At 46.5% G+C, this 12,792-nt stretch overlaps 1 protein-coding gene across 1 annotated transcript in view; it reads left to right on the top strand.

The window, feature by feature from the left end:
- Positions 1-2,914, top strand: part of PKD2L1 (polycystin 2 like 1, transient receptor potential cation channel) — a 40,144-nt gene extending 37,230 nt beyond the window's left edge. The window contains exons 14-15 of the mRNA XM_077930691.1: positions 100-247; positions 2,670-2,914. Of these exons, the coding sequence (XP_077786817.1) occupies positions 100-247; positions 2,670-2,867 (346 nt within the window). The 3' untranslated portion in view covers positions 2,868-2,914. The remainder of the gene's footprint in view (positions 1-99; positions 248-2,669) is intronic.
- Positions 2,915-12,792: the final 9,878 nt, after the last annotated feature.

Consider the following 12,792-nt stretch of genomic DNA (forward strand, 5'->3'; position numbering starts at 1 on the left):
TGGGCTCAAAACTAGAAGTGGAGAATGGGAATAATCTCTCCTTTGCTGATTGATGCACAAAAAGGTCAGCACAGGAACAAACCTCACTTTCTTCCGCAGACTCCTGAGACGGGTTCTGCAGCTGGAGCATTCCATCGGTGGTGTCATATCCAAGACGGAAGCCTTGGTGGTTAAGCTGGAGGGACTGGAGAGAAGCAAATTCAAGAACAAGGACTCAGCAAGCAAACTTCTCAACAACATTAGCAAAGTAGGTATCTGTAGGTTCCAATTGCAACATCCTATCTTCTCAGGGTGCAGAATCCACACTGGGCAATCCTCCCCCCCCAAAAAAATCTCAACAACTCTGGGCAATCCCCCCCTTTTCTGAATTTTTAGTCCCCCCAAAAAGGGGGTGTCTTATACACGGGGTCGTGTTATACACAGAAAAGTACGGTATCCACTCTACGCAATAGAATGGGGCCAAGGCTTTGACCTGGTTCGCCAGTCGCATGAAACCCAAGTTTAAAACAAAATGTAGGTCAGGCTTCCTCAACCTTGGCCCTCCAGATGTTTTGAGACTACAATTCCCATCATCCCTGACCACTGGTCCTGCTAGCTAGGGATCATGGGATTTGTAGGCCCAAAACATCTGGAGGGTCGAGGTTGAGGAAGCCTGCTGTAGTTCAATGCGAATCAACAATTGTGCTGGCCCACACTGCTCAGAAGTGTCTTGAAATTGATTTACAGATGGCATTTAACTCCGAGTAGGCTTGCTAAGGAATGCGGGTGGCACTGTGGGTTAAACCACAGAGCCTAGGACTTGCCGATCAGAAGGTTGGCGGTTCAAATCCCCATGATGGGGTGAGCTCCCATTGCTCAGTCCCTGCTCTTGCCAACCTAGCAGTTCGAAAACACATCAAAGTGCAAGTAGATAAATAGGTACCACTCCGGCGGGAAGGTAAATGGCGTTTCCGTGCGCTGCTCTGGTTCGCCAGAAGCAGCTTAGTCATGCTGGCCACATGACCCAGAAGCTGCATGCCGACTCCCTCGGCCAATAAAGCGAGATGAGCTCCGCAACCCCAGAGTCGGCCACAACTGGACCTAATGGTCAGGGGTCTCTTTACCTTTACCTAGGCTTGCTAAGATGTATAAGACTGAATCAGATGAGTGCTGGAAATTCAGTGAGATTAAGGGAATGTTCTTTCACATGTGGTGGACTTGTAAAAGGGTAAAAGAGTATTGGGAAATAATCCATCCATAATGAATTGGGGGGGTTGGAATGTTTAAAAGCACCTTTCAAAAAAACCCAGGGTTCTTTTTGTTGGGGATAATTAAGACTGAAATTCCCAGGTGCCAAAAAAGGTTATTTATCTATGCCACTACTGCGGCCCGTGTTTTGTTAGCCCCAAAATGGAAAACGAGCAAGAGCCCAACTAAAGAAGAATGGCAACATAAGCTGAAAGGATATGCGCAGCTCGCAGACTTAACAGAGAACAAGAAGAACATACCTTTAGAGAAGAGTGGAAAACGGTTTTTGAGTACCTGGGGGGAATTGTGTACATTTGAAAACATTGGCAGCATTAATAATAATAATAATAATAATAATAATAATAATAATAATAATAATACTACATTTTATTTATATCCCGCCCTCCCCAGCCGAAGCTGGGCTTAGGGCGGCTAACAACAATAAAACAGTACAAAGGTACAGCATAAACAACATTCTAAAATCATTCATTATAAAATTAATTAAGATGAATTCAACAGTGTAAATAAGTTTTGATGGATGGAACACTGAAAGGTTTAGTTTTTGTAAAATATGCAGGGATTTGTGATATGCAGAATGAACCATGGAAAGAGAAGAAGGGAAGTCACTGATATCTCAAGGATGTTTAAATTAGTATTTTAAATTGTAAAACTGAAAGGGAGTGTGTGTGTGTGCGGTGTGTGTGTGTTTTTTCAGAGCACCCCTCCCCTGCTGGTTTGTGGTTTCTTGCGTCATCTGAACCCACCTTTACATTTCCCTGTGGACTGGTGGTTTAAAGTGAAAAGATTCCTATTGGCGTCTCCTCTCCACCTCAGTAACACTTGATAATCTGCATAGTCAAACTTTGGAACTCCCTGCCACAAGAGGCAGTGATGCTTCTGAATACCAGCTTCAGGAACCCATGGAGGGCGGAGAGTGCTACTTGTAATCCTAGTGTTGCAGCAAGTCCTTCCCCGCTTCCGTCCGTAAGCCTCTGAATGAGCAGCTGCCTTTCCCTTTGTTATGTACTGAGTTGAATAGGATCCAAAATGCAGCAGTCTGATTGGTCCTAGAACAATAGGATTCAGAATGCAGCAGCCTGATTGGTCCTAGAACAATAGGATTCAGAATGCAGCAGTCTGATTGGTCCCAGAACAATAGGATCCAAAATGCAGCAGTCTGATTGGTCCTAGAACAATGCAGCAGTATGATTGGCCTTCAGGAGCCACCCAATCCAGCTCCAGATGGAAGTGAATCCACAACCTGATTGGCCTACAGGAGAATTCCGGAATTAGCCAATCACGTGCAGCCCATTGTGTGAATAATGTATATAAAGCAGATACTTTGGAGAAACTTTCATTCCTCCTCACCACTATGAGCTGAATAAAGAGCATGAAGTCCACTCTCGACTCTGAGTCTATTTCACCCTTTTTCTTGCTTGCAGGAAGAACAGTTCAGCCAAGGAAGTCTGGTTCCTCAGAACGCCGAGTGGGTCATCAAGGAAGAAGGTGGATCGGAGAGGCAGGAGAACGATGTCCGCTTAACCCCCCTGAGTGGCAGCAGCGCTTTCTACCCCAAGACAGAGCTCCCCGGCTCTCAGACACCCAAGAGCACCCCACGACAATCCAATAAAAGCTTCTAACTCGTTTCTGAACAACTCCACTTCGCTAATAAAACACCACCACAATTTCCGCTACTTTACTACTTTTAGACTAGTCAGGGCTAAAAAACAAACACCTATGCGTGATTTTAATTGTGCTTTTAATCCCGTGGTTATAATATAATAATTTATAATAATAATTTATTATTTATACCCCACCCATCTGGCTGGGCTTCCCCAGCCACTTTGGGCGGCTTCCAAAAAACCCCCCTAAAATACTGTAATACATAAGACTCTCCATGTCTCGCTCTTTCCAAAATGGAACCTCAAGGGCCTCAGTCCAGATCAGAGCAGTGGGGTGAGAGACAGTTTAACCTCGTCTCCTTTTCCTGCTGAAAACTGCCCCTGCCCCGCTGGATTTCTTAAAAAATTATACAATGTTCAGTCGTTAAAAATTGCAGCAAATCGGAGCTGGCAAGGAGGGTGATTTAGAGTGGATAGATGGCACAGGGGCACAGAATAACCCTTCCTTTGTTGGGGAAATCCGTAGCTACTTTTTTGTGGCATGGGATTCAAAAGTGCAATTAACATAGCTGTCAACTGTCCCTTATTTAGTGGGAAAGTCCCTTATCCCAGCGCTGTGTCCCGCTGCTGTCCCTTATTGATGATGTGCCTTAAATTTCCCGGGTTTCAAAGGAAGCAGCTCCTCTCCCTCCCTCCCTCCCTGCTGGCCAGGGAGGAGGGAGGCTCCAACTGTGTTGCTTGGCTGCGTTGCTCACCCAATAAGGAGTCTAAGAATGACTGGGGGGTGGAACTTGCATGCCTTGTGCCGATCAAATAGGCCGCATTGCCTGGGGACTCGCCTTTGCTCAGCACTTCCCAGCGGAGAGGTGACGGTGGTTTTCCTTGCTGCATCCCCTTTGCCGGGTTGCTGCACTGTGGGAACCGCCGCTTGAGGCTTCGTTTGGCTGCTGGCTGGGCTTTCTGCCTTTGGCTGGGAGGGGCTCAGAAGCTGAACATAGCTGTGCTCTGAAAATCCCTTATTTTGGCTGCTGATCCCTTATTTTTGAGGCTGCTGGTCCCTTATTTTCAAATCTGTAAGTTGACAGCTATGGCAATTAAAGTCTCTTCTCATTTTGCCCCTGGAAGAGAAAGAACACAGTCTTCACAACACAACCATGTTTGGCTACATGCGATGAACTGGAGAAGGATCACTATTTCCTCTGGGCATTGGAGTGGGGGGGCAGATTTCAGATCTGGATTCAAATTTTGCCACTGGCTTCTGTATGTTTCAAATGGACCCTAGTCCTGCTCAGATAGATTGAAAGCCCTGAGGAAGTCTGAAAGTTGTTGTCGCTTTGCACAAAAATATTTTTCGACATGGATTTCAAATCAGTGCAGGAAAATCATGCCCACACTATATATTATAATAAATATAATTGAATGGTATGTATTCCGAGTGCTGTAAAAACTAATAATAATATGTGCAACATGTGCTTAAAATAAAACTAATAGGACAATTATGATAGACAAGGACGAACATAACGTTTCCATCTGAGGAAGCAAATTCCCACCACCTGCACATAGCTGTCAACTTTTCCCTTTTCTTGTGAGGAATCCTATTCGGAATAAGGTAATTTACCTTTAAAAAGGGGGAAAGTTGACAGCTATGCACCTGCATACATGGCTAAATAGATACCTGTGTATTTATTGCATATGGACTGGTTCCAGACTGCCAGCGTGTTGAGCCTTCCTCCTATTCCGTTTGCACAAAGTTTGTGGGGAGCTTAGGCAAGGTTAGCCATTTATGGAGCGTTTATTCTGATTTGTTTGCGAGGAAGTTACAAAACCGTGCGTCAGGCCATTACTATCCCACACTTCCCAGTGCATTTAACTGTGCCCCCTAAATTTGCCAGCGTGTGACTGATTGCTATCCAGAAATGGCAGCAATCTGGAAGGGCCCGTAGCTGGTCTGGTGCAAATCCACTGCCTCAGATGGAAGCTTCAAATGGCTTCTTTGTCTATTGTACACATGTTCTCCCTGACTGTTCGTTTAAATCATGGGTAGGCAAACTAAGGCCCGGGGGCTGGATCTGGCCCAATCGCCTTCTAAATCCGGCCTGCGGACAGTCCAGGAATCAGCGTGTTTTTACATGAGTAGAATGTGTCCTTTTATTTAAAATGCATCTCTGGGTTAATTGTGGGGCATAGGAATTCGTTCATTCCCGCCCCCCCCCCCCAAATATATATATACTGTATTTTTTGCTCTATAAGACTCACTTTTTCCCTCCTAAAAAGTAAGGGAAAATGTGTGTGCATCTTATGGAGCGAATGCAGGCTGCGCAGCTATCCCAGAAGCCAGAACAGCAAGAGGGATTGCTGCTTTCACTGCGCAGCGATCCCTCTTGATGTTCTGGCTTCTGAGATTCAGAATATTTTTTTCTTGTTTTCCTCCTCCAAAAACCAGGTGCGTCTTGTGGTCTGGTGCGTCTTATACAGCGAAAAATACGGTATATATAGTTCGGGCCCCCCACAAGATCTGAGGGACAGTGGACCGGCCCCCTGCTGAAAAAGTTTGCTGACCCCTGCTTTAAATAGAGGTTGCAGATATTATAACCTAAAATTCCACGTATCATTTTGTACCTCTCTCTTGGTAGAGCCCAAAGCCATATGCAGAGCCTGGACCATTGCACCCAGGGCTGGACTTATTGCTATCACTTGCCAAGTCCGCCCAACTCCTCCTCCGCCTCTGTGTGGCCCCTAATCCAGAGTCCACCTGCCTGGATCTCCTGTTGGCAGTGTTTCGCTTGTGAAGGCCAGCATCAGCCTTAAAATACTTCCTTGCATTGTGTAGATTTGTTCTCTGCTCAGACCCTGCAAGTGCTCAGCCTTGTGTTAGACCCACCTTCCATCATGCCTGTGAACCGACACACACATCTCAGCACTGCTACTGATGCTTGATGACTAGATTAGGCACGATAACCTGTCATGTCTTCCCATCCTCTTGTGTGATACGCAATGATTGTCACTCCGGGCTAGGGTTGGACTAGATGTCCTTTGTGGTACCTTCCCATCTCTGCAAATCTACGATTCTATGCAGTGCCGTCACCTGCCGTATTGTCATTTGTGACTTCTTGTATTCTTGTAAAAAAATAATAATATGGCGCTTCTGGTTAAAAGTTCTAATGTAACTCAAAAGGAGTAAAGGATTTTTCAGTGAACAATATGTACACAATGTGGGTGGCTTTCTTTTCCTCCCCTCCTCCACACACCCACCCATGTTTGAAAGGAACAAGTTTCTTACCATAGTCCTGGCTGAATAAATACCCGATGTTGTTGTTGTTGTTTAGTCATTTAGTTGTGTCCGACTCTTCGTGACCCCATGGAGGGAGCCGTGTTCGTCCACAGACAGCTTCTCGGTTCATGTGGCCAACATGACTAAACCACTTCTGGTGCAACAGGACACTGTGACGGAAGCCAGAGCGCACAGAAACGCCATTTACCTTCCCACCACAGTGGTACCTATTTATCTACTTGCACTGGTGTGCTTTTGAACTGCTAGGTTGGCAGGAGCTGGGACAGAGCAATGGGAGCGATTTCCAGCTGAAAAAAAGCCCTGGGTTTTAATGTTATAGTCTCAATGTGGAGGCAGCCAAACATACTTTCCTGTAGCGGCATTGCACATGGAAGGTGCAATCTTTGTGCTCCATGAGTTGGGCATATTTGGCACCTCCATGCCAACCCTAGGGATTGCCACAGATGTGGAAATGCTGCTGTTCATCTCCAAATGAAGAGATTTAAAAACAGATCTATCCTACACAGAGCCCCACTCTGGGGAAGTGTTTTCCTCAGCTTCCGCCAAAACACAAAAATTGTTCCACTCCTTTTGCACCCTTCTGTTAAGTTTATCAGGCACTTCTCCAGCAGAACACTAGATGTCTCTAGCGCACAATTTAGCAGGCAACTGCATTGCTTATTTCTTTATATCTCACACTTCACCAAATCAGTGAAACAGCACCCTTCGTAAGCCAAGTGTACAAGACAGTTACAATATGTGGGCCCATCTGCACTGCACCTGAAAACCCACACGGCTCTGCGTGGATAGATGCAAGGACCACACCTTATTTATATGACGCATTTTGTTTCATATAGCACATTTTGCTTAGCCCATATGTGGGCTGCCTGTAAAGGTAAAGGTAAAGGGACCCCTGACCATTAGGTCCAGTCGTGACCGACTCGGGGGTTGCGGCGCTCATCTCGCTTTATTGGCCGAGGGAGCCGGTGTACAGCGTCCGGATCATGTGGCCAGCATGACTAACCTGCTTCTGGCAAACCAGAGCAGCACACGGAAATGCCATTTACCTTCCTGCCAGAGCAGTACCTATTTATCTACTTGCACTTTGATGTGTTTTCGAACTGCTAGGTTGGCAGGAGCAGGGACCGAGCAACGGGAGCTCACCCCGTCGCGGGGATTCGAACCACCGACCTTCTGATCAGCAAGCCCTAGGCTCTGTGGTTTAACCCACGGCGCCACCAGCGTCCCTGTGGGCTGCCTGTGGACCACCCCTGAAACTACCCGCCCTTGCACACTTTCTGACACACTTGTATTCAGTGCCGGATTTAAGTATAAGCTAAACAAGCTATAGCTTAGGGCCCCACTCTCTTGGGGCCCCCCAACAAATTTAAAGTAAAAAAACAACTGGATGTACATTTACAAATTATAAGATAAAAAACAAATAAAACCTACATACAGCAACAGTATTTTGTGTTGTGCAGGTTCCTATGATGTAAGTCATGGGCCCCGCCTGCTAGCCTGCTCCCTAAAATGTCACTGGTTTGCTCATTTCGATCACTACTGGGAAAACCATAGTAAAAGCTATGGTTTTCCCAGTAGTGGTGGATGGAGGTGGGACCATAAAGAAGGCCGATCGCCGAATAATTGATGCTTTTGGATTATGGTGCTGGAGGAAACTCTTGAGAGTCCCATGGACAACAAGAAGATCAAACCTATCCATTCTGAAGGAAATCAGCCCTGAGTGCTCACTGGAAGGACAGATCCTGAAGCTGAGGCTCCAATACTTTGGCCACCTCATGAGAAGAGAAGACTCCCTGGAAAAGACCCTGATGTTGGGAAAGATGGAGGGCACAAGGAGAAGGGGACGACAGAGGACGAGATGGTTGGACAGTGTTCTCGAAGCTACCAGCATGAGTTTGACCAAACTGCAGGAGGCAGTGGAAGACAGGAGTGCCTGGCGCGCTCTGGTCCATGGGGTCACGAAGAGTCGGACATGCCTAAACGACTAAACAACAACAACATATATAGGGTGCCTACATTCTGCACGTGCAAATAGCTTTAGATACCTATTCGGTCCATAAATTACCATACAGCATATATTCAACACAAAAAACAGTGCCAATTTGTTGTTGACAAAGGACAGCTGGACTTATAAAGGGCCCCATTACCTTCAGTAGCTTAGGGCCTCATCAAACCTAAATCCGGCCTTGGATGTGTGTATTAGTGGAAGGAAGGAAGGACAAGGCACTGCAGCCTCTGTTTTCCATTCAGTCCTTCCCTGAACCTTATCCCAGCACTCCATTGATGGAAAACAGTAAAAGGGATGTAGTCAAAAGGGCATGCTGTGGGTCATTGACCCTTTACTATTTTGGCTGCGTGGTGAGTGGCACAGAGGAGGAATTAAGACATAACCCCCCCCCCCAAAAAAAAATGGAATACATGGCTGCATGTTGACCCACAAAAGCGCCAAGTAATAGATTTTGATTAGCTTCTTATGTTTCTTCTCCCCGTTAGTGGAAAGGCGGAATTTCACTTAAGAAAAATCAGTATGTCACCCTTTCAGCAGGAACTGTTCTCTCCCCCCCCCAAAAAAGGGGGAGAAATAAAAAAGAAAGAAAGGAGTAAGTGACCTACAAGTAATGGGGCAGATGAGATCTAAAGTTTTCACAACACTGGGACAGCTTTCATACATTTTGGATTTGGGGGCCAATGCTAGGCCGGGCCCCCACCACCACCTTCTCATTTGCTTTCTTTCCAGAATGGTTTTTGCTTTTGTTGTAAACAAAAATTGCCCTTTTTTCCCCTTATGGGGTATCCAAGAGCCCATATGGAGTCCTTACATAGGTTCCCTATTGGTAGGAGAAAATAACAGAGGCCAACCATAGAATATTGAGAAGCAAAGCTTCTAGTAAGCTTGATCTTTATTGATCGGTTGCAACAGGGTCCTCACTCACCACATGCAGGAGGGAGGAGGAACCCCGGACAAAGGTGTGCCTGCCCTTATATGTTGTTGTTGTTGTTTAGTCGTGTCCGACTCTTCGTGACCCCATGGACCAGAGCACGCCAGGCACTCCTGTTCCACTGCCTCCCGCAGTTTGGTCAACCAGAGAATATTGAGAAGCAAAGCTGTTAGTAAGCTTGATCTTTATTGATCTGTTGCAACAGGGTGCTCCCCTCACTCGCAGGCGAGGAGGAGGAATAAAAAAAAAATGGTGTGCAAGGCCTTATAAAGACTTTTGAAATTGCCACCCTGTAGATCAAGACCACTCCCAGAAACATCGTGCATACATCACAGAAGGGGTGTAACCTAAGACCACCCCTCAGATACATCATACCTACATCTCAGAAAAGGCGGTCTTAAAACAGAAATTTGAATGTTGTTTTTCTCCTGTCCTTGTTTATCTCCTGGCTGGCAGGTTACTTGATTGGATTGCCAGTCTTCTGTAGTGATAAATACTTAGTTCCTGGGCCAGGTCACACCCTATTCAAACACAGACATACCCTTAAGACAGGATTTGTGAAGGAAAAGACAATGGGGAGACTTTTCCATTTTCTTTTGACCTTGCAGAGAAAACATTTGGTCAGTTTGGGAATCAAAATGGTTCCAGGTCGGTCTTCCTGTGCTGATCTATGTATGTGCTTGGTTGGTACACTTATGAACATTTAACATATATCTAAGACCTCAAAGGGACGCGGGTGGCGCTGTGGGTAAAAGCCTCAGCGCCTAGGGCTTGCCGATCGAAAGGTCGGCGGTTCGAATCCCCACGGCGGGGTGCGCTCCCGTTGTTCGGTCCCAGCGCCTGCCAACCTAGCAGTTCGAAAGCACTCCCGGGTGCAAGTAGATAAATAGGGACCGCTTACTAGCAGGAAGGTAAACGGCGTGTCTCCGGACAGCGCTGGCCCCCGGCCTCTTGAGTGAGATGGGTGCACAACCCTAGAGTCTGTCAAGACTGGCCCGTACGGGCAGGGGTACCTTTACCTTTTTAAGACCTCAAAATTCCTATCACACTTTCTAAAGCGTTTCTCCTTTCAAAGTTTTCTAAACAATGCTATTGGCTATGAAGAAAAACAAGAGAAGGAACAGGAGCAAGTGTTTCTTAAGAGCTGAGCTGTTCAATCCAACCTGATCTTCTCAGGTCACCTGTAGCTCTACATGTTTTGTGGAGCAGACAAGGGCAGGGTTCGGAAATGTTGGTGTCAGCCTTATGCAAACATGCTTTAGAGCAAGCCTATTGGACTCAGTGGGACTTATTTCTAAATAAAGTTCATAGGGCTGGACCACATAATTTGCTTTAGATTGTTGACATATACGACATGAAGCATTTCCATGCCAGTGAAACCATGTGTCGAGACATTATTGAAGCAAAGGAACTGCCCTCAAAAACTTCTTTCCTCAATACGAACTTCATGCCCAGAAGGTTGCTCACTGGGATATTTCTCATAGATACTTCAATTGGGTGTTGCAACGCATTGTACATTGTCGTACACCTCTGCACATGTGCGCGATGAAGTCTAGCGTGGCGTGTGGGGTTACGTACCCCACCCCACCCCAACATTTTTCTGATGAAAATTGGGACAGCCTTTTCTGCATCAGGAAGCTTCTCCCGCATTTGGTCTCGCCACACACAGAGACATCATATGCACAACTGCCACCTTGAACCAAGTGCAACCTCTCAGCCTAGCCTACTTCGCAGGATTGTTGTAAAGGAGAAAAATGTGCGGAGGAAGAGATCAGGTACAACACCTTCAACAGATAAATGGAAAGAAATAAAATGTGAGCTGCCTTAAGTCTCTGTCACGGAAAATGCGGGTAATAATAATAATAATAATAATAATAATAATAATAGTAACGGAAACTGTGAGCATGATCAGGAACATAAAGATAAAGGGACCCCTGACCATTAGGTCCAGTTGTGGCCGACTCTGGGGTTGTGCGCTCATCTTGCTTTACTGTCCAAGGGAGCTGGCGTACAGCTTCTGGGTCATGTGGCCAGCATGACTAAGCCGCTTCTGGTGAACCAGAGCAGCGCACGGAAACACCGTTTACCTTCCCGCCGGAGCGGTACCTATTTATCTACTTGCACTTTGACGTGCTTTCGAACTGCTAGGTTGGCAGGAGCAGGGACTGAGCAACGGGAGCTCACCCCGTCACGGGGATTCGAACCGCCGACCTTCTGATCGGCAAGTCCTAGGCTCTGTGGTTTAACCCACAGCGCCACCCGCGTCCCTGATCAGAAACATACCAGAGAGTAAATCCTATTGAACTCAGTGAGATTTAGTTCTGAGTAAAAATGCTTAAGATTGCAGTGAAAGGCTGCCCTGTCTTTATCCAGTTACAGTACCTATGAGTAAGCTCCATTGAATTCAGTGGGACTTAACTTCTCAGTAGACAGAGTAAGCTTCCATTTACAATAAAGGAATAAGCAGTAAATGCATTTCCTTTTTTAAAAATGGCTGCCTGCAATTAAATAATTTAAATGTTAAAGTGGATGGGTGACATTTTCCTTCAAAATCTTAGCAAGAGCTTCATAGGCCAGCTTCACCATTTCCTTCATTTGGTGCAGGAATTTTATTTTCAGCATAAACAGGACTCAGTTTTTGCACCTACACACACAAACCACTTTTAATTGTTCTCTGAGATGTGGAGGGGATGAGAAAAGAAAACCAGGACATTCTGAGATCAAATCAGAAATTGGGTCCTCCCTTAAAGAGGGCATGTATTGCGGTGAGACCTGGACAACCAACACCTGGTGTTATGTACTGAAGTTCTCACCCTGGGCCAGCAGGGGGTTGCTGTAGATAGTTTTCACTCAGGTCCACATATGCAAATGAAAGTGATGTTCAGTGATTGGATAGTTACAGAAAGTTGTTACTGTTGCTTTGTAGTTGAGCTCTGTATAAGCAGGTTGGCAGAACCCTTCAGTTCAGTTCTGTTCTGGCCTGTGAATAAACAAGAGCTGTCTGAAGAATCGCTGTGTCGTCTGATATGTTCACCCACAACTTAACACCCTGTGTTGTGGGTGGATACATTTGGTCAGCCACAACACCCGATTGGTAGGTCCCTCGTAGCTGGGTGCAATCTGGCCAATGGGACGCAGTCCAAACGGTTTGAGGGACCTATTTATGCCCATGCACATGACCCAGAGCTTCCTCTTTCGGTGTGTGCATTCGGAACACTCGCCCACCTCTCCCTAATTTTAGGGATTTGCGCTTGACCTTGCTATGCCCTCGTGTGTCGTCTGTCATTGGGACAGGGGCACGGCAGGAATTTCCCCCACTTGGCTGATTGGCTGTTGCCATTTGGGTTTCGCCTGCCGCATAGCAAATCGTCACAACTTGTAAGGTTGCGGCTAGGCTCTGGTTCAGGTGACAGGGATGGGACAGCGCTCTTGCCATCCCTATGTGAAAGGTATTCCGTTAAAGGAATCCAGGGACTTGATGGTTTGGTCAACCCCTGTGAGGGGGTTGTGCCCGTGCCTGAGTCCAGGGGGACATTTGGGTGGCGGAGATAGCCTGTTCCTGGCTTTCCGGTTATCCGGGTGTTCACCCTTGGCTGACCTGTGCTGGAACCCTGGGTCAGCGCTACCTGCAAGGCAGGGAGCTAGTCGAACCAGAGCCTATGCAACCACTCACTTTCTGTAATCAATAAAGTTGTGGCCTAAATTCTGCCAA

This window comes from Podarcis muralis, chromosome 6 (assembly GCF_964188315.1).
Source record: "Podarcis muralis chromosome 6, rPodMur119.hap1.1, whole genome shotgun sequence".
Lineage (NCBI taxonomy): Eukaryota > Metazoa > Chordata > Lepidosauria > Squamata > Lacertidae > Podarcis > Podarcis muralis.